This window comes from Mytilus edulis, chromosome 14, assembly GCF_963676685.1.
Source record: "Mytilus edulis chromosome 14, xbMytEdul2.2, whole genome shotgun sequence".
In the NCBI taxonomy this organism is placed as follows: Eukaryota; Metazoa; Mollusca; class Bivalvia; order Mytilida; family Mytilidae; genus Mytilus; species Mytilus edulis.
Genome location: NC_092357.1, coordinates 36,809,157 through 36,831,280, shown reverse-complemented (window position 1 = coordinate 36,831,280; position 22,124 = coordinate 36,809,157). Strand labels below are relative to the sequence as shown.

Sequence of the window (22,124 nt, the reverse complement as noted above, 5' to 3'; positions counted from 1 at the left end):
CTTTTCAATTTTTTTCTGCATAAATGTCCTTCGAGAGAAAGAGAGAAAACTTCGTAAAAATATCCCACATATGTGTTCTATCAAGTTCAATTCTATTTGGACAAGCGGTTTCAGAGCAAAATAATTTCTTTATGTAAGAAAATCGTGAACAAGAGCTTTACATTGCGACCATATTTTTATTCTAATAAGAACGGAATGCGGAGATTTTGTAAAGAACAAGACTTAGTGAAGCTTCTTGTCAAGTTTTGTTGAACTTGGCCAAGCAGTTTCAGAGATTTTCTTAATAAAGCAACCAATGAGAAACAAGAATTGACTATGACGGTATTGAATGTTGGCTGATTAAGACGAAATGAAAATGTACTTTTTAAAGAACCTCCCATAGATGTATCCGGTCAAGTTTAGTTCCATTTGTTCAAGCAATTCCAGAGGATCACATTTTTATGTCATCAAATCAGAAACAAGAATTACACATAGTGGCCATGTTTGTTGTCCAATCAGGGCGAAATGGAATAACTTTGTGAAAACATCCCATAGATGCTTCCTGTCAAGTTAATTTCAATTCCGCTTATTGGTTTTAGAAGAGAAGATTAAAAAGTAAAAAGAGAACAGAAAGACAGACGGACGAATAACGAGAAACAAGAATCGCACATGCTGCCTATGTATACTGCCTTAACTGGGCGTAATGCGGAAAGTTGGTCAATAACCTCTCAATAGTGTTTCCTGTCAAGCTTCGTTTCATTTGGTCAAGGCCATGTCGGGGGAGAAGGGAATTTTTGTTATATCAACCGATCAAGGGAAAAAAGATTGCACACTTGTATCATTTTTGTAGTCCGATCGGAGCAAATGAGAAAATTTTATTAACGACCATTCAAATATGTATCCAGTCCAGTGTGATGCATTTGGTAAAGTAGTTTCAGAGGAGAAGATTTTTGAGAACTGAGTCAATCAGTAACAACGCGATTGTCCATCTGGACAAAATGGGCAAATTGTATGAAAGACCTCACGTAGGTGCTTCCTGCTTAGTTTATTTCCATTTTCCTTTACATGTAGTTCTTTTAGTGGAGAAGATAAAATGTTTAAAGTTAACAGATGTATGGATGAAAGACGGACGGAAGAATGAACGGACTCAAAGTGTTGACAAAGCGTTAAAAAGGAGGTACAAATGTATATACGTATTCTAAAAGGTTTGTTAATTTTCACAATGTCACCTTTATCTGTTCATGCCCCAAGTTAAGAATTTCATTAATGTTTGCACTTTTAAAGAATTTAATGGAACTGTACGCATGGTATATATCTTTTGTGATCACAAATTTTATTACAGCAAAACTAACGGGATGATTTCATAAACCCATCCTGTGTTTGTTAATCATAATGATTCATATATATGCATTAACTTAACAATCGAGACCAGCACTGTATAAACTTTTCAACATACAACGACTAAATTATATCTGACATGTCAATTAAACTGTGTATTAGATAACTATGAACGTCGGCTTAATCAAGTACATAAGTGTTGAAAATCGGCACACTAAATGCCTAGGAATCCCATATTAAAAGAAATAAATCGCCATCAAAGGGACGTGTTGGTAATTATTCCATATATTGAGGATTTTGTCAAATCAGTGAAGTCGTCTGTCATTGCAGCTAAAAGAACTGATTTGAATATATTTACCTTGGAAACGTAAATGTTCGAACTGAGGCTGTTGACCTTCATCCCCAAACAAGTTCCGAAAATGAAGATCGCGAGAAGGAATATACAGAGAAAAATTTGCCCCCAGTAGCAGTATTTGATCCTGTAACGAGTTTAGTGTTAGATGGAAAAAGGAATAAGCGTGGAGTTTTGTTTAATAAAGAGGAAAATTAAGCACGATATTTCAATCATTCGTAACAGTTTCCGAGTTTTAAACTTATATCTGTGATGCATGATAATTCAAAAGGAAAAAGTTGTGAGAAACTTTTCTTGGTGTCTAAAGTTAATATACCAAAAGATGCAGAATTGGTTTGGGACTATGGAGAGACCAAGAGAGATAGGATTCTAGGGAATCCTTGGTTGACCGGATAACTCTGTCGCTTCTAAATTAAATGTAAAATGTCAATTATCAGTGGGTAAGTAGTCGAGGTATAAAATAATTCATCGATTAATTTTTATATATTCGAATTCAATATTTGGTAAAATTTGTCTAGAGACTAGGTGGTAGTGGTCAGGCTAGCGCTTGGGGCACAAGCTTTAAAGTTGTGCGCACAAGTTTCAATAATTGAAAACTATACTTGAACAATGTTGAAAGAATGACTGTAATATCTTTTTCTTTCAAATTGAAGTGTGGATCACATATTTGATGTTATTTCGAATAGATACAGTCATACTTTAACTAATTAAGAAAAAAAAACAATATTTAATTGCGTTAAAGTTTTTCATATATAATGATATATGTGGCTACTAGCTGAGATTTCAATAATGTTTTAGTCTTTGACTCGATATAGGATAACCATAATTTCGTATGTCGAACAGTTCCACCACCAAAAAATAAACGGAAACTTAATTAACAATCATAACACAACAACCTTATATACACTATTTACATAAGAATCTTTAAGTTTTATGACTTTTTACATGGGAAGTTTACAGTTTTTTACTTTTGCATGGGAAGTTAACGATTTGAAGACTTTTTACATACAAAGTTAAGAATGTTAATGATTGTGTACTTCAAGCAGTTTATATTATTTTGGTATACTGGTATTAAATGTAATAACATTTACAGAATAAATCACATAAATATTTTTTAGATAATTCGGATAACAGTAAAAACTAAATTTATAGTCTTTGACCTTTAATAATTGACCTTTATATCTTTAAAGTTAATATGACACTAATTTATTTACTGTGTATTATGAGAGTAAATAGATAAAACTATTTAATATTAATTCACATATTCATTAACTGAGACTTAAAATTTAATAAAAATAGTTATACTTTTAAAAATTGTATTGAGTAGACTAGATTTTCAAATGTTTGTTTAATTATTCATTGCTGCCCCTCCCATCCTTGTACCCACTCTTCATGCATCTTTTTTTTTTTGCTTGGTCTTTCATCACCAGTTGATATCGTGCATTCTGTATGAGGAACACTGACCTTCGTGATTGGAATTTTATTTTGAGACATCAGGTCAGATGTGACTCTGTATACATTTTATATTTTTGTATTGTCCATTAATACTTGAATTGTCATTTTATATGTGAGGTTTTCTTCACGCACATCAACATTTGCGGTTAGGATGTTCTTAATTGTTTGTAAAATTGTTTGTTTTAAGACCGGCAAAATAGCAAAACTCTATATAAATCGCTTTTTTTACCGAAGCCGATAAAATAGACCCTTGCTAAGAGATGGATGTCCATCAATGTCTTTATCATGTTTATCTTTTATAGTGTGACGGTTATGTGTATATTTTATATATTTAGCTAGCCTATGTTCAAAATACGTGTACGTGCGTACTAGGTATGTAAAGTAGATGTAAATGATAATACTATAGATTTTTTTTCAGAGGCTATAAATTGTACATGTACAGTGACAAATGATAACAGTGTGAATGTGAACAATTGTGAGCTCTGCACATCGTCCTCAAGCAATTTTCATGTTAATGGTCATGCAGAATAAAGTAATAGAAATAGCTTCCAAGGTAGTGTGAATGTTATGAGAATGAACATGTAGTTTGGTATGAACTTTAAAGTATTTTTGTACTAATCTTTGAAATTAAAGAGCTGACTGAACATTGACTACAAATTGATATAAAAATGTGTGTACACCTAAGTAATACATGTATATTCTTAAGGGCCTCAGGAAAAAACAGTCCTACAGCTTACGATGTTAACCTCTTTAAATATGTAAGAAACTGTTATAATATACCATTTAAGCTGGGGTCACACATTCACGATTTTTACTGCCGTCCTTGACAGGACCATTCCCGATTAAAATTTGTCAAAAGTCTGATCAAGATCCTGTGAATCGTGGATGGAAATTCAAACTTTAATTAAAATTTGTAAAGAAAATAATTTAATCACGACAACAATCAGATATTGTTCAGGAAGCGTCCAGATTCAGCCGTGTTCAGCCGAATTTGTCCCGATTATCCCGTTCTCAATCCGATTCTAATCTGATTCATATCTTTGGCCAGGTAAAAACAGCCCGAGTCTGTCCAGACAGCATCCCGAAGTTGCCGAATGCGATCCGACAGAGACCCGACAGTGACCAGACAGTGAACCGACTCCAACAGAAACAATCCGTTAGAAACCGTTCCACGTGACAGTCCCGTCCTATAGAAAAATCGTGCGACGGCAGATAATAACTTCAGCCTCAGCACTTCTACAAACAGCTATAAACAGATTGTTTCCATTTAAAATAGATAATCCTTATCCAGAGATAGTAAGTTATTATGGGATTTAGTTATGATAATGTTTTTTATGTTAAATGTTTAGATTAATGTAAAATGTAACACGTGAAGATAGTTATGAGATTATTTGGGGTGTAAATTTGTAGATAGGTATGAGATTTAGTTATGAAATTTAATTATGAGATATATGAGCATTTATATGTTTCTTTTAATTACATTGCTTTTCTTTTCTGTATTTTCAGTTAGATGTTTGTTGACCTGGTACGACAGTGTTCGAACGAGGTATGGTAAACTGGCTGCCCGACCCTCTGGACCAGGAGCCGAACTGACTGACCGTGAGAAGTGGATACTGGATAACCTTTAATTTCACAAGCCATATATCCACCGTGTGAAGAAGAAGACGCCTGTAAGTGTGAGTATTATGCAAACAATTGAATTTATTTTATTCATGCAATATTATGCAAATAGCTGAATGCATTTATTCATACAAGTATTATGCAAATAGCTGAATGTATTTATTCATGCAAGTATTATGCAAATAGCTGAATGTATTTATTCATGCAAGTAATTTGCAAATAGCTGAATGTATTTATTCATGCAAGTATTATGCAAATAAATGGATGTATTTATTCAATTTTGATCAAAGCTAAAAATAAACAAATATTTAAGTTTGGATAAATTTTAAATACTATTTGATATTTCATTTTTGACATATACATAGGTATAATTCAAACATTTCATTGTTTTCAGTATTATTGCGTTCAATAATTCAATTATTAATTATGTTTGTTTCTGTACTTTCAGCTTAAAGGAAAAAATACTTCTGCTACTGATGCTACTGTAGACGATGCTTCATCCTCAATTGCAGATGAGGAATCAACGCAGGACATGCAGCACAGGCATGACGAGGACATTGCCGACATCAATATGGTACTTGATGGACGTGAAGATCCTGTAGCAACTCATACGACTATTTCCCTAGAACAGATGCCTCCTTCCTTCACGGGAGGCAAGAAGAAGACACATGCACAGAAAATGAAGGAGCAGGATGCAGCCTTCTTAAGTCACATGAAAGAGAGGGCCGACGCAACAGCCAAGTTCCGAGCTGAGATCATGGCTACTACTGTTACTCCTACTGTATCATCCCCCAAGAAGTTAGACTCGTCTAGATCTGGCTTTTGCAATTGGTTCGAGTCTGTGGCTGAGAGTCTGCACCCAAGCCTGTGGCCTAGGTAAATATGATATTCCAAATATTTGCATTAAAGGGCAAGGTGGGAAAAGGCAAGTTTTTGGCCTCCAACTAATGTTCAAAAGATTGATGAAACTCATCAACAAAGGACAAACAACACACAAACCTTTCTATGTTGTCCCAAAGATACATCAGAGCAAGCACAGACATTTACTAAAGGCGAATTTTCAAAATTAATGCTGGATAGAAGCAATATGCATCTCGATATTTTGAAATATATTCCAAATTGTTCAAAAACATAAAATTAATGGCAAAAGTAGGAGATCCCGCGAACAGTTGTGAGGACTATACTGATAAAACTAGGAATTTTACCGAGGAGCAAAGATCATCACTCCTAAAATATTTATGTGACAATTTTCATCAAATCACCTTGCAACACCCTGATGTACCAAGTCTAATTCATGTCACTATTACATGCATTTTGAAACACAGACCATCCAACTTTGATTCAGGTTTGTCTGTTTTTGCTTCTCTTTTATTTCTGTCAGAAGAATTTTGACTTTGAAATGTTGCTTAGTTTACATGTATTAGTTTGTGTTTAGGTTTGTTTAAAGGCAACTACTTGTGATAAGTCAATGGGATTTGGTAAGTAGTTGTATTAGCATTGGCACATCTCTTTTTCATGGATATTATTTAGGCCATGTTCCTTCAGTCATGCGTGGATAATTGTCTTTCAATATTTGCCACACTGAAATGTTAAAGTGTAGCTATTTTAATTTCAACATTTGCCAAAATCAATTCTAATGATTTGCTGTTCGACAAATGTTCCATTTCATTTGTAAAAACTATAATTTCAAGAAAATGAAAACAGCGTGTGCATATTTGTAATCATTAAATAGCAAAAAATATAATCATTGATACACAAAATATTACAGCTGAGTGATTCAGGCTTTTCAAATCCAAAACCTTGTCATATCTGATTGAATAATCTCATATACCTTAGAATACTTTTGATCTTTTAGACAAAGGATATAAATCCTTGTAACATATGCATGAAGGTCAAACTATAGATGCATAAAATAAAAGATGCTGTTAAAAAAATCAGCTGAAATTTTTTTGAAAGTTCACCTTGATAGACAAAGGTGATGTTATTCAACTGAACATTGAACTTGAATCCCTTGAACCAAATCTTATATGATACACTTCACATTACTTTTGTTAGTTTAATTGTTTAAGTTTATAAATGTCTCTTAATTGTACTACATTTGACAAAAAAAGCTATTTCAAAAATGTTGCTATACTGATAACAAAATGGATGTCGAGTTTAATAGAGACGATTTTTACTTTAACAGTTCAGGAGTTATGGTATTTGTGATATTGAAAATGCTAGGACACAAATAATTGTTAAAATAATTGCTTTGCTGTCACTCTGAAAGCCTCTTGTCTTTTTTTGTTTCGTTTTCCAATGAGAATACCATACAATAAACTATAAATAAGACAACGTGGCGGAGCCTCTAATTTAATTTGTTTACACATGACATTTGAGATTTTCCTCTCAAATATTTTGTTATATATGAATTTAGCAATATATTTGTATGCCTCAATCAATTTTGTAGTACATTCCTTTTACTCCACTTTCTTTATAACTACAACACTCAAACCCAACTAAATGCTAGTTTAGATCCAATATATACCTGATTGTGAAGCATATGCTAATTTATTTCATAGGAGTGAAAGAAGAGACTACTACACGAAGAAAGACGAAGCATGTATGAAATTGAAGGAAGTGATGAGTATTATCATTATGGAATGGATCAGTCAAAGACTAACATTCCACACTTTAAGGGATGGACTCACCAAAGGTATACAGTTGTACATTATCAATTATCCAAGTAATAAGATATAAGATGATCAGTAAGTCACCATAACATTTTAATCAGTTTTTATTCTGTCAAAATTTATCTGGATTTGAAACAACAAAATCTCATAATTATGAATTTAAATTTGGTTTGATAATTATTAGGTAAAAGGAAAAGATAAAACATTGAGTTATTCACCACAGCGATTGTTATGGTCTATTATATTATAGGATTAAACGCCGAAGGACTTTTGTGATATGTTTGTAAGTGACTTGGTCCAGTTTATACACCAATAAATTCCTTTAAAAGGCGTCCAATCTTTATAATTCTTTTAAATTGGAGATAAGGAATATCATTTTTTTCACACTCGTTACCTCTATTACACGTAAATTGTATTTTGATGTCATTGAATATGCCTGGCGCATGAATATATTTGTTGGTTAACGGCCTGGCGCATGCATATATTTGTTGGTTAACGCAAAAATATGTACTCAATGCAAATTGCTGTCTGATAAAAATAAAACTGCAAAAACTCTTATTATCATTCAAACAAAAGTTTATGTGTAATATTTTATTTAACGATTAACTTGCAGTGAAAATAAAAAAAAAAATAACGTCGTTGTTATTATCACCGCCATCTTGTTTACATTGGTTACGTAAAGAAGCTCGGTGCACGTCGTCTATCGAAAAATAACCAAAGTCAAGATCAACTCGACCAATCAGATCAACGTATTCCCTTATATGCAAATCCTATAAGAATTATTGTACAATATTTCTACCAGATTGCAAAAACAATGTGTCAAATCAAACAATAATGATCATTTGATAAGGCATGCAAAATTTAAAAGTTATTTACATATCTGTAAGAAGTGTGATGTCTGGAAAGGGTAATTGTGTCAAAAATGATAACACTGAACTGATGTTCATAATAATTTTTATTATCAATTTTTGAATTGTTTTAAAATGTATATACAAATGATACAAATGAGTAGATTTCAGATCAATATATTTGACAAGTTGAAGTTTTAAAATATCCATTTATGTGGCCGACATGAACTAGTTCATTGACATTAGAATATAGTCCGATTTGCAGATTTCCAGAAGTTGAATTAGCTTCATTAATTTAAAAACAACATAGAATTTAGTATTCACTTGATATGGAGGATAAAACAAATGAACAGATTGGCTATACACACCTGTCCCTTATGTTATCTTGATTTTAGCTCTACTTTTTTTTTAGCTTATTGTTTATGTTACAATCTGGAAAAAATCAGTATTGATGCAATATTGTAAATATATATTTATAAGTACGTCTGAACCAGTGACAACTCTACAACAGATTTATCCATCGGATCACCAGCAGTGATGGTGATACATGGCTGTGAACGTATTGTATATACAACTTGTCTAAACATCAACCCAACAATGTTAGATCTGTAAATAACATCTTCATGCCTTATATATCATGTACTGTAGTACGCTAGATTAAAACTGACGTGAAAAGGTAACACCCGGCTACTGAAAGCTTCATTTTAATGAAGCCCAGGTGGTCGTGTGGTCTAGCGCACCGGTTACAGTGCAGGCGATTTGGGGTCACGATATCTCAATAGCATGGGTTCTAATCCCGACGAGAGAACAACAAACAATTTACAGATCTAACATTGTTTGGCTGATGTTTAGACGAGTTATATATATATATTTATATATATCCAGATATATGGTTGAAACTTTTACACTTTGTCTTCAACAGTAGTGATTAAGACTCTTGTTCTACAAAGGAATCTGGCTTAAGAGTTGTTTTATGTTCCTTTTATGGGTATTATGTTTTCTGGTCTGTGTTTCTGTGCGTTCGTTCGTCCGTCTGTTCCGCTTCAGGTTAAATTTTTTGGTTAATGTAGTTTTTGATGAAGTTGAAGTCCCACCAACTTGATACGTAATACACATGTTCCTTATGATATTATCTTTCTACTTGTAATGCGTTTTAACACTGTGTATTCAGACAAATGTCAGATAAACCAACGCAAATATTTTTGATAGTCTGATACAAAAAGATTAAATATTTGTTGGCCCATTTAGAAAAAAAAGATATGTTCAATGATTTCCTGTTAGATCTAGTTTGCAGACACTATAATTGCAATAACTTTAAAATGGCATGTTTAAGTACACATTCATACATTCAAAAATAATTTTAATGATACTGATTAACACAAAATATTAGTGGTGAGTGATGTATGCTCTTGTGAGACTCTTGTTATATATACCAGTAATTGCTATTAGTGCATTGTATAATAGCAAAATAATATGACCATACTGAACTTATTGCACATAACATGCTTGTAAGTTTATCTATGCACAGTCCTAAAAAATCGGAAGGTCAAATAGGATAAGCATGTAGCAGTACAATATAAATGTAAAAATTTCTGTTTAATTTAACCTATAGTTTTGTACTCTTGATCCTTGAATTCAAAAACATGTATATAATGCGCTGTTAGGTTTTTTGAGTCACTAGGGAAAGTAGCTTGTTTGTGATTTGATTATTTGTTGCTGGGTTGCTGTCCATAGACAAATATTCCCTTCTTCTATATATATGTAGAATATGTCTTAGTTATTGACAAGTTTGTTGTTGTTTAGGCTTATTTGTCCTTCCTTTTGAAGGGACATACACATGAGGACATTGATCAACGATTTTCAGTAATTTCACACAGATTACGACGGGTTTATGCCATGACTCTTCCTCAGCTACGAAAGGAAATAGAATCAAGTTTTCATGATAAACCACACCAGAAAGTGTTAGCATGTGTACGAGATGTCAAATCATGGTTAGACACTTCTCTTCGTTAGATGTCATTCCATACCTTCCAACATCAGTTTTGGTATGTATTTTATACAGCTTAGAGTCTCTTTTATAAATAAATTAATCATATTTAAAATGTAACAGTTCATAGCAAGAAATACTTAGCAAAAGTACACACTATTTAGAAATGATTGCACTTTTCTCACACTTATCACTTGGATAATGAAGTTTTAATAAAAATTAGGAATAATCAGAAAAATCTGAACTGAACCATCAATTTTTTGGAAAGGGGTTTTTGAAATTTTAAAAACTGATTTCTAATACTAATAGAGCATTTTTGATCAGATTTTCTTCAAATTAGCCACAAGAATAAGGGAAATAACCGACAATATCAGATAAAAAAAATATTGAAAGGAACCGTTATGTTGGAGAAGATCATATTAGAATATCCCATATCTATACTTGTAATTGCGGTAACACCTGCAGTTTTATCAGAGTATCTTCATTATTAATTAAGGTTCTCACTTATTGATACCTTTTCCAAGTCTGATGAATAAAATACTTCCCAGAAATTATTGTATGCCTTGACAAAGAGTCTCAGATTGCAAGATAATAACATGTTAATCTGATGAAAGTGATGGTTCATAGCTCAATACTTTATATAAAGATGCCATGTAAGAAGTTTCCATCTGTCACATGTGACATGACCCTGACTATAATTTCATACTTAGTGAAATGCCTAGAAAATCAACCTAATATAATAGAAGCAAACAGGATCCAGAAACGAGCAACGTTTTTTTAGTTTGTTTTACTCATGTGATATTTTGTTTTTACTTTAAGCTCTTTTGTGACCGTCCTTACCATGTTACTTGAAATATAGGAAATTCTCAACTGATTCTTGGTTGCCTGAGGCTGGTCAAAACCAAATAGAATTTTTTGATTTAGATATAACAGGAGATAACACTATTCCTCGGGTAAGTTTCAACCTATGTGGTTTAAAAAAAAGGATGTCTATTTTTTTTACTACTATTGCTTTGTATTCCGATTTTAAAGCATGAATGCATTCATGTATATAACCTTGATTTGAACCAAACAGATAGTTAAAATAGACCAAACAGCACACATACGTATATATATAGGAAGAGATGGTATGAGTGCCAATGAGACAACTCTCTATCCAAGTCACAATTTAAAAAGGTAAACCATTGTAAGTCACGGTACGGTCTTAAACACGGTACCTAGACTCACACCAAACAACAAGCTATAAAGGGCCCCAAAAATTACTTGTGTAAAACCATTCAAGCGGGAAAACCAACGGTCTTATCTATATATAATGCGAGAAACGAGAAACACTTATGAACCACATAAAGAAACGACAACCACTGAACATCAGATTCCTGACTTAGGACATGTGCAAAAAATTGCAGCTGGATTAAACGTTTTAATGGTATCAATCCTTTTCCCTTTTCTGAAACAGTAGTATAACGTCACAACATAGAAAGACACACTATAAAATATCAATTGGAATGACTTAACTCAATAAAAAATCGGAGTGACACAAATAAGCACACAATGAACGAATAAATTTGATATGTGATACAATGTAAATACAAAGTTAATAAAAATAAGGGATGAAGTATCAAAGTAAAAGTATAAAACTGCTGAGAAATGTTTTTTTTTTATAGAAAACATTAAATTGGAAGAAAAAAATACGTCATATAATACACAGGTAAGTGAAAATAATGTTGTTGTTAAGTATACTTCTTCTTTTGTCGATATAATCTTCCGGTTAGGAATATCAAGAAATATGTTGGACTCTTAGATGTTATAAAATAATAGCTGTACTAATGTAAAGTATGATTGAATGGTGAACACCCCCCTGACAGCTTCAGCTCGTACACATTATAATCTGCGTTATACCTAACATACAATAATATTTAAGTATCAAGTATACAAACTGGAGAAGTTCTGCCTATTTATGTCAATCTATAATAACAATGCCTCCAAAACAATTATATAAACAAAGCAATCAAGCCATACAAAACTTAAAACTAAAAGCATCAGAAGGTAATAACACTAATGATATAATTTCCTTGAATAGGTATACCTATAATATGCCAACAGCACTACGATGATAGCAGGATTGAAATGGTCAGAAACGCCGTCAAGAAAATGAGATGTTTTTGAATTTCAAAGAATATACATGGGGGAGGGAATTTCTTAACAATCCAACTAAATCCACTCCCAAAATAACCAGATGGCCATTGACGAATTTACTGGAAACGCACAAGATTATAGATATACCAATACAGCTGGTGCAAACAGAGGATCCTGGACCTTCATGCATTACTGAAATGTTAGAAAGTGAAGGCTTAATAAGAGAAGTATGATTTCCTTTGCATTCACTTCTTAAAAGTACATAAATCTTAGTTTCTCTATTTTTTGTTATATTTTCGCATTTCTTGATTGGTGTGAAAAAAATATTTTTCCTCACTAGTGAAATATCTTAGCAAGTTAAATGACTGGTCGACATTTTATTATGATGGAAAATTTTCTTGGTTTCTTCTGGAATTTCGTATTTGTGACGTCATGTTAAAAGATGACCATGTCTGATGACGTTGTATATAAAGAACACAATTTTCTACAAATCTTTGAAATGGAAGGATAAAAATCATAAGAGAAACAGATTTCATCACTTTAAATCGTGTATGATAATATTTGTTCACTCTCAACAGTTGAATTGTGATTATTTAAAAATCTCTTCAAGCCTCATTTTTTTTTAAATATTTTAAAAACTGTGACTGTATTAAGTGCAGAAATATCAAATCACACTCGTTGCACTGGTGAAATCTATATTTCTGTTTCTAGATAAGGTTGTTCAAAATGCCAGAACTCAGAATATACCAAAAAGTGAAGTCACAAAAAATTATCACATCTCAATTCATTGTTTAAAAATATTGAAAGAATAGTCTCACCATCAACCAAATATCAGCCTTATCAAGAATATCTTTCCACTAGAACTGGAAAAAGGTGTATAAGGAACTCTTTAGTGTACAATTCTTGCCTGATTATAATAAAACTCATATCAAAGTTAGGATTAGCAATGTCTTGGATAAGTTCAAAAATCAGTGCCGAGGATTAATAATGTTATTGAGTAATGCCTCTTGAAAACATTAAATATACTAGAAGATGCCTGCAAAATCGTGGTACAATATTGGGCAAGTGTTGAACCAAAACAGTTTTTAAATTGTGTGTACAGTATGTCGACTGAGCATGAACGAAAGCGTTTAAGAAACCAATCAATAATGGTCTCTAAATTTGAATATTTTCTTTAAAATTGGCGTTTTCTGTTAAACAGATTGTTTCAAAAACATATTTAGAAAGTACAAACATTATACATTCATTCGTTATATTGCAAATATTTCAGACCTTGTATGGTGTCAGAGGAGTTGTGGCTCAACGGAATAGGTCTCGTCCTTCAGTAGTATAGATGGAAAATTACATTTTTTGTGCTCTCTTGCCAGAGTTTTTATAAAACTTATATCATAGTTTCATATGAGCAATGTATAGATCAATTTGAAAAATCATTGCGGATGAAATATTTTCAAAAGAGTTTAAGGCATTTTCAATTTTTTTCCCAAAATGCATTGCATTTTATCTCAAACCTTCATTTCTCAGTGATATTTATGAAAATTATGTTCCTTTAACGATTGAGATTTTATTGGTTTACCATTTATTTTGTGAGATAGTAATTTTCTGGATATTCTATTTTAAGATTAAGACAAAGAAAAAAAGAAAGAGAAGGGACTAATTCTATATTCATCTGTAACAAGTATGCAGTATTGCTGGTTTACAGTGAGATGATTAACGTGACTTCAGCAGGATTTTCCACGGAAATCAGGATGCAAGATGTTTTACAGCTTTTATATGATTTTTTTTTTGAATCAATAGAGCTAATAGAAATGCATAATAAATCCTTTTATACTTAAGAAAAGAGGAACTGCAGTATACCAGATCAAAGAACAAATGAAGGCATTTAGCTTTAAGAAATTATCTTTTGAATTATGTAACTATTGAATTGTGTCAACAAGCTATTATTATATTGTTGGCTTTTGGCCATTAAGAAGAAATAAGGTCAATATTGGATCGAATAGAATATAAATATAAGGCTTGTAATGATATACATACTGTTAGCGTTCAGCTAGTATGAAGCAATTATACTTTTCATTTGCAAGAAATAAATGATATTACTATCATTGTTGGCTTTATGCCATTAAGAAGAAATAAAGTTATTATTGGATCAAATAGAATATAAATATAAGGCTTGTAATGTTATTCATATTGTTTGCGTTCAGCCAGTATGAAGCAATTGCACTCTTCATTTGCAAGAAATGAATACAGGCATGATATAATCTTCATATTGGTAGCAATTAAGAGGTATAAATGAATAAAATAAAGTTAAAATTCCTCAACAATATTTCTAGAATCTAAGAGGTACTATCTTTTTTGTTTATAAAAAATGTCTTCCTGTTTGTTTTTTACCTGCAAGGTGTCTGCCTTCACCATATAATCATTACATGCTCTGCTCTGTCATATTAATATTACAATGAATTATTTGTCTATATAATGTACATTTAACCACTATTGATATACACATGTTAATGTAAGCAGAAGTCATAAGCATTAGTATATTAAACTGTATTAATTCTAGAAGTATTGTTGTTTACTTTTTGTAATTAGGTTATAAAGATTATGTATTTACAAATGTTAATTATATGATGGTCAGCCAAAAATGGTAATTACATTTGCAGGTTTTAAAAGATGCAATATCAGCAACATATATGAATTTTTCCGCCATTTTGTCTAGTTATAGCAGACAAATGTTAGTTTTTATAGTTTGAAAAACAAGAATTGTCCAATCAGACATTTTTTGTAATCAAAATAGATTGAAGATATAATTTTTACATATATCTACTAGCTTTCTTTAAAGTGTACACAAAAGACTTTAATATGCTTTCATGTTTGAATTGTTTAACACTAGTAATATTGGGGCACTCAATAGCTTGCTGTTCAGTGTGAGCCAAAGCTCGGTGTTGAAGGCCGTACTTAGACATATAATTGTTTACTATTTACACATTGTGATTTGAATTGTGATTTGTCTCATTAGCACGTGTACCACATCTTACTTCTATTGACAGGTTATTCAGCAAAATTGATATTTGTATTAAATTCGTTATTATATTGGTATTGGTTATTAAATTTGTATGTGGTATTAATCATGTTAATATATGAAGGGTTTGATCTGTCTTTTAATTTGTTACAACAATAAATACACATATTGTTGCTAACCATTTAGAAACTCCATATTAGTTATTTCCTCTTCTGTATATGACATAAAGGACATATAGGTGTAACATTATAACTGTAAGACATAGATACATAGGGTCTTTCAATTTGAAATTCATGGTCTTATCTAGGCTGGGATCTATTATGAGTTTTCTTATATTTATGACTTTGGACAAAATGTACCAAAATGTTCCAATTTTTTCTTCATATATATTTTGTATCACTTCTACTGTATCTTGTTAGAGAATAATCTGGAAGTAACTTTTTCCAAAATAGATGTAGCCAATTGTCACCCCTTTTCAAGTAAAAATATAGAAACCGAATATCTTTTTATCAGTGTATGGAAATATGTCTTCTGACACCTTCATTGTTTATTTTGTTTCCTTTTAATCTTTTTGATCAACAAATCCCAATTTCAAAAAGGAAGACCCAGTTCTTTCTTGTTCTGAGTTTTTGTAGGGAAGTAGTTTAAAAAATCATTATTCGAAAATTCATATTAATTAAAAATTTATGTTATATTCAGTTAAACAAAGAATGCAAATATTTTCTAGGCTAAACGAAAAATGAAATTGGTTTCGTCTATCCTGGGAAAAAATGATAAATAATGATATCCCAGAAACTCTAATTTGCATAATAGTATAATACATAGCCAACAGTATAAATAATATCCTACTTAGCCAAAATTATTATTACATATAAAAGTTACCAGTTGTTCTAACATCACATATTGTATTGTACTACTTAGAGTTTCAATGTAACTTTGTATCAAGCATGTCTGTGAAAATAAAGATATATATCTATCAAAGACTTTTCTTTAGAAGTAGTATTAAAGTTTGCAGCATACTTTACCTGCTTCACCAAGATGAAGTGTAAAGGTTCCGCTCCGTCTGTCTAATCGACTTATGTATTTCACTTTTTTCAAAGTTTTCTTGGCTTCTATTAAAGGAGTATATTATATTTGGAGTTAAGCTTATGAATGGTAGTTTGTGACATTTAAGCAGTATATAAGGTCTTCCATGCAGCCACCTCTTGTTTGCCAATAGTAAAATAGAAAAATAAACCTGAAGATTGTACAAGAAAAAATATTTTCTTGAATTCTAAAAGGGAATAATTTTATATTTTGTCCGGAACGTGTTATGTTGAGGTGAAGGTGTTTTTTTTTTTAGCATTGTTAGATCTGTGGTGTTCAGTTAGTTGCCTAAGTTACTTTTCAACTTCCTACAGAAGGGCAATGGCTCATATTTCAGTTCTTAGAACTGTATATAAAACGGCTGTGCCAGCATAGGGCAGGTTTAACTGTCACAAAAAGAAATCGCAAAGAATCAACATACAAAAATAACATGACATGCTTTTCAATAATCCGAAATACAAAGGTTTTACAAAGTTGTTTACCAAGCCCAAAGATCACCACTAGAAAGCTCTTTTCCTTTTTAACTTGGTAGATATATATGTGTGTTTCTGTTAGTGTCTATTCATACTATATTCCTTCAATTCTCATGGATTGTTAGAGTCGGTCTCTTTTGCAAATGTTGCCCAGTTCTGAGATGATTTGTATTTACTTATATTTGTACAGTCAAGGAGTGATTGTGTGTAAGAAAATTTGTCATTTGTCATTTTCTTACCACCTTAAATTGCAGCGGCGTTAGCTAACTTCTTAAAAGCTTTATATTTTAGAAGGTGGAAGACCTGAATGCTTTCTACTTTGTTTATGGATGCCCCAATCTACGAAGTTTCCGTCAGTCACATGTCCAATGTCCTTGACCTTATTTTCATGGTTCAATGACTACTTGAAAAAAAGGTTAAGATTTTTTGTAATGTTAACTTCTCTCTTGCTATAAGAAATAGGATAACTATATTTGGTATGTGCGTACCTTGCAAGGTCCTCATGGCCGTCAGACAGTTTTCACTTGACCTCGATCTCATTTCATGGATCAGTGAACAAGGTTAAGTTTTGGTGGTCAAGTCCATATCTCAGATACTATAAGCAATAGGTCTTGTATATTCGGTGTATGGAAGGACTGTACCCGTTTTTAAAGCTTTCACCTACAATACGATTTTCGCAAATACTACACAACACAAAACTTGCCTGGAGACATCGTTATCGACAACATTGTTGCTCGACAACAGAGAAGTGAAACAATCGAGTTTATTATACTTTACGTTAAAATATCATACGAGGGTGTTAATTTACTCTATTAAATGGCTTAGCGGGTAATTTTTTTTAATGTCATCCACCCGGCTTGACCAATCAAAAATCGGTAATTTAAAGGACAATGAATTGAATTTACATCAAGTTATTAAAGACAATGCTTAAGTTCTACGTTTTGGCTCAGATTTTATTATTTAACTGTCAATTGAAAAATAAAACATCTTAATTCACTTCTGTTGATTTTTCTGATACACGTAACGTTGTTATGTACGTGACGTCATAGCAAATAACACATAGCTGAAAGGGTAATAGAGCATACTGGTACCCCTCGAAAAAGCATTGTCAAGCTTGGCTTCACCGCGTTTGACAATGTTTTCTTGGGGTAGCAATCTGTTCTATCACCCTCTCAGCTCTTTGTTATTCCTATGTTATTTCACATAAAAAATCACGTTAATGAATTGCCATCATTGTAGTAACAATATTAATATATTTACAAACAAAACAATCTAAATGTAATCCAAGCATTTTAGAGACAAAATCTTTATCATAAAAGCGCTTTAATAATATAAATCACCAAAATGTTTGAAAATGTATAGATTTATTGTATATTTAAAGCGTTTGAACGACAAAGAATTATAAACATTACAAAATGGCGCAAATTTATGTGAATATATGGCTGTATCACAAAACATCTCTTGTTTGTGTTTTCTAAATAGAAATGGTAATATTATTTTAAAGATAGAGAAATACCAGAAGAGGAGGAGAAACTCTTAAACTTTAAGATAAGTATTTCTATATATTTGACTAGTTTTACTACTTATGATTTGAATGAAAATATGTCAACAAAATATCTCTGGATGTCAGATGGCCATGCACGAGTTCTATTAGCTGTTGAATATGTACAAGCAGCTCGTCCAATAGTTTGTTGTTGTCCATTTGCAGGTATACATTCTTTCATATTTCCAAAAATAATTTTTCATGACTTTTGACTTGAAATAGGGTCCGTAGAGTAAACTTCATATAATATAAAGTGTTATATGGACATACCATATACAAAACTGCCTAGTTCAGTATATGGCTTTATAGTATACAAGAAGTGGATAATACCAGAAGCATCATCAAAATTCATTTGGCTAAAAATAACTGACAATACCGTGTCGAAAAGCGTAGAATAACAAAAGGACTAACAAATAAGTCTTCTGAAACCACATAAACAACTATAGATTAAGCAATAGCAATCTACCAAAAGTTGATTAGTATAATTTGAGGATACCAATCAGCATGTCCAGCATATTAATCAATGAATGTGGAAAATGCAGTTCTTGTTCATGCAATTACATGTATACACGTACACCCGATTTGTCTAGATCAAACACAATAAATCTCATCTGCGAAATCCGTTAAATTTGATTTTAATAGATAAATATTCACTTTCAATTAAAATGTTGTAGTAAAAACCAAGGATTTGTATAATACTATACAAATCCTTGTAAAAACTAAAACTTTAGCATTTTAAATCATGAAAAAACAAAATTTATGCACTTGTTAAAAAATTTTTAATGGCTAAAATTTTAGCAGAAAAAAATGAACCCAAAATTTACTTTTTACTAAAACTTTAGCATTTTTTTTTCATGTATTAACTGTTCTTGTTCAAATTGATCAAATTTATAGTTAAAACTCGAGCCGATTACATTTAATTGAGAATCTTTGAAAGCTAAAAATGTAGTCCTGAGTTTTGAATGTAAGATTTCAGAAGGCTAAAAATTTAGTTTATTGTATAAATTTAAAAGTACAATATGACTTAGAAAAAGGGAATGCTAAAATATTAGTATGTATATTATTTATTTTCTTTTGTTATTGCAGGAAGAATTTGAAGGTAGCTGAGAATTGTCTTTATTTTTCGAAGAAAAATTGAATTAAGCTGTAGTATTTTAAAAAAGTTTGATGCAATTTCTCTAAACAAAAAGAAATTCATTTTCCGTTATGATGCAACTTGATATAGTTGTTAAAACTCCTAGATTACAGGCTAAAAACATAGAATTTTAGCCAATTTGCAAAGATTCAAAACAATCCATTTTGAGAATGAAAATTGCAGAGTATCAAAATTTATTGCAGTCCGTTTTATGTAATTTATACATGTTTTCGTTTCTCGTTTATTATAGTTTATTATATAGATTACCGTTTGAATGGTTTTACACTAGTAATTTTGGGGCCCTTTATAGCTTTTTGTTAGGTGTGAGCCAATGCTCCGTGTTCAAGACCGTACATTGACCTATAATGGTTTACTTTTATAAATTGTTATTTGGACGGAGAGTTGTCTCATTGGCTCTCACACCACATCTATTAGAACATAAAATACGGTGAATATTTTGTATTGAATATAAACAAAAAGATGTGGTGTGATTGACAATGAGACAAATCCGTACAACTGACACAGATATTAACAACCATAGGTCACCGTACTGCTTCAACAATTAACAACGCCAGTGACCCACAGTCATCAGTTACAGACATCGAAATGAAAAATTTAAAACATAACACTCGAAGAAACAAGCGGCCTTAGTTATTTTCAAAATAATGAATGAATAATAAACATGTACCACAGCAATTGCAGATCACTGAATGGCAAGATCCTCACTTGGGACAGGCACATACGGAATGTATCGAAACCAACAGAACCTGATTTTTGGAAACTAAGTAACATAATTATTATTTTTTCCCCAATTTCCAACAACTTTCTTAAATACAATCTCCAATTTTCGCTCCGACGCAATAAAACAAGACGTTGTACCTTGAAAATCCCTATTATGTCTTTTGAATCTGTGCCTTTATCGTGAATATTCGTCCTTGTCCATATAAAAGACCATTTACTGCCAATAACATACTTTATGCCAAACTTCTAAAATGAATATAGACATGCTCAATTTGATTTATCTCATTATTCAAAATAGACAAAGAAAGGACTTCCTGGAAATAACAACGGTGTTTTGTCAATTTTTTCAAGGAATGTTTGGAGCCCTTTATAGATTGATTTTTTTGTGTGAGCCACGGCTCCGAGTTGCATACCGTACTTGACCTATAATGGTTTTTTTTCACATTGTGAATAAAATGGAGACTTGTCTCACTGGCATACAAACCACATCTTCTTATATCTATGAAAAACTTTTGTTCAAAATAGGGTGTCAATTTTTTTTCAATCTTTCTAATATATTCCTACAATTTAATCGAATGTGCAATAGTAGTACACTTGATTTTCTATAATCTGTATCTCTGGATTATTAATTGTTTATTTAAGTATTATAAGCAGTAACTTTCTCATTTGTCAAAAGAAAATGAAGTCATTTTTAGCTCACTTACATAATATTTTCGATCAAAAAATGCCTTTGGAAATGATTTTGTATTTTGTCTTACAAAATTATTATATATTACAGATAGTTGTCATTCAATGATGACGTGACTATCAACGATAACAGAATATCATATTACTCAATAGAAAAAAATACATTTATAGTTTATTCAATTTATTTATAAATAAACTACAAAAATGATGATTAATACTCAAAGTATCAAATAGCAAACTGGTCTCCATATGGTATAAACATATGCTTCAAGCTTATTACCACTAGCACAATATTACTGTTAATCACATACAGTGCAACAATTTTGATAAACTATTCACAAAGTATTTCGATTCACAAAAATGTACACGGGATTTCATTGTATATTAACAAAGTAACTTATGAGAACGTTCTATTCATCGTTTAAAAAAATGTATACTTGAATCAGCTGAGTCATTCATATAATCCGTCAAAAAACAAATCATTGTACTGTCAATGGATAACAGAGATTGATGGCGTGATCTTATATGACCACAATATTTCATATTGCTTAAATCTTTAAGTGAACAAAACCTCGGATAGCTAAAAAAAATTTGTACAACAAACCCAATTAGTTTACGAGGGGAAATTCGTTGCTATTCTTAACATTGTGTATCCGATGATTCAAAGTATCGATGCTTTAATATAACGTGTGTTTAATTATGCTTATTTGTTACGATATATGCTATGGAAAAGTAATATAATTTTTTAAGCCAAATTTTATTGATCAGAATGCACCTTATAAAGCTAAAGGTGGCCAGCTCATTTTTTTTCAAGCAGAGAAGTGTCTGAATATGTATTCTCTACTCTTTTAAAAGGGGCACAGCACTTTGCTCTCCCTATCAAAATCACCTTGGCATGCTTGATGTTCCCTAATAAATCAAATTTCAGCGCGCAGAACAGTTTTTGTCAAATTCATGCCTCGAGTAAATCAGTAAGTCGGGTTGTTGTCTCTTTGACATATTCCCTATTTCTGGTCTCAATTTTATGATGTGGTATTGCCATAATTATTTACTATGTGA

General features: G+C 31.6%; 1 protein-coding gene across 4 annotated transcripts; it reads left to right on the top strand.

Annotated features, from left to right (window-relative positions):
- The first annotated feature begins 1,491 nt into the window (after positions 1 to 1,491).
- On the top strand, positions 1,492 to 14,943 carry LOC139502526 (uncharacterized). 4 transcript variants are annotated; one of them, XM_071292017.1, is made up of 11 exons: positions 1,492 to 2,109; positions 3,543 to 3,677; positions 4,173 to 4,420; positions 4,631 to 4,794; positions 5,193 to 5,620; positions 7,306 to 7,439; positions 10,142 to 10,309; positions 11,071 to 11,204; positions 11,916 to 11,959; positions 12,332 to 12,614; positions 14,006 to 14,943. In XM_071292017.1, the coding sequence occupies exons 5-7, from the start codon at positions 5,277 to 5,279 to the stop codon at positions 10,162 to 10,164; spliced, it is 501 nt and encodes a 166-aa protein (XP_071148118.1). In that variant the 5' UTR covers positions 1,492 to 2,109; positions 3,543 to 3,677; positions 4,173 to 4,420; positions 4,631 to 4,794; positions 5,193 to 5,276; the 3' UTR covers positions 10,165 to 10,309; positions 11,071 to 11,204; positions 11,916 to 11,959; positions 12,332 to 12,614; positions 14,006 to 14,943. The 4 variants fall into 4 exon arrangements, 3 of the variants coding, with proteins under 3 accessions (XP_071148118.1, XP_071148117.1, XP_071148119.1); XM_071292016.1 differs by having other exon boundaries at positions 4,631 to 4,800; XM_071292018.1 differs by having other exon boundaries at positions 4,631 to 4,800; positions 10,092 to 10,309.
- Positions 14,944 to 22,124: the final 7,181 nt, after the last annotated feature.

Coding starts and splice junctions, on each gene's coding strand:
- LOC139502526 (XM_071292017.1), top strand. CDS start 5,277: ATGCAGCACAGGCATGACGAGGACATTGCCGACATCAATATGGTACTT. Junction 5,621..7,305: donor CACCCAAGCCTGTGGCCTAG/GTAAATATGATA, acceptor TTTATTTCATAG/GAGTGAAAGAAGAGACTACT. Junction 7,440..10,141: donor AAGGGATGGACTCACCAAAG/GTATACAGTTGT, acceptor AATTTCACACAG/ATTACGACGGGTTTATGCCA.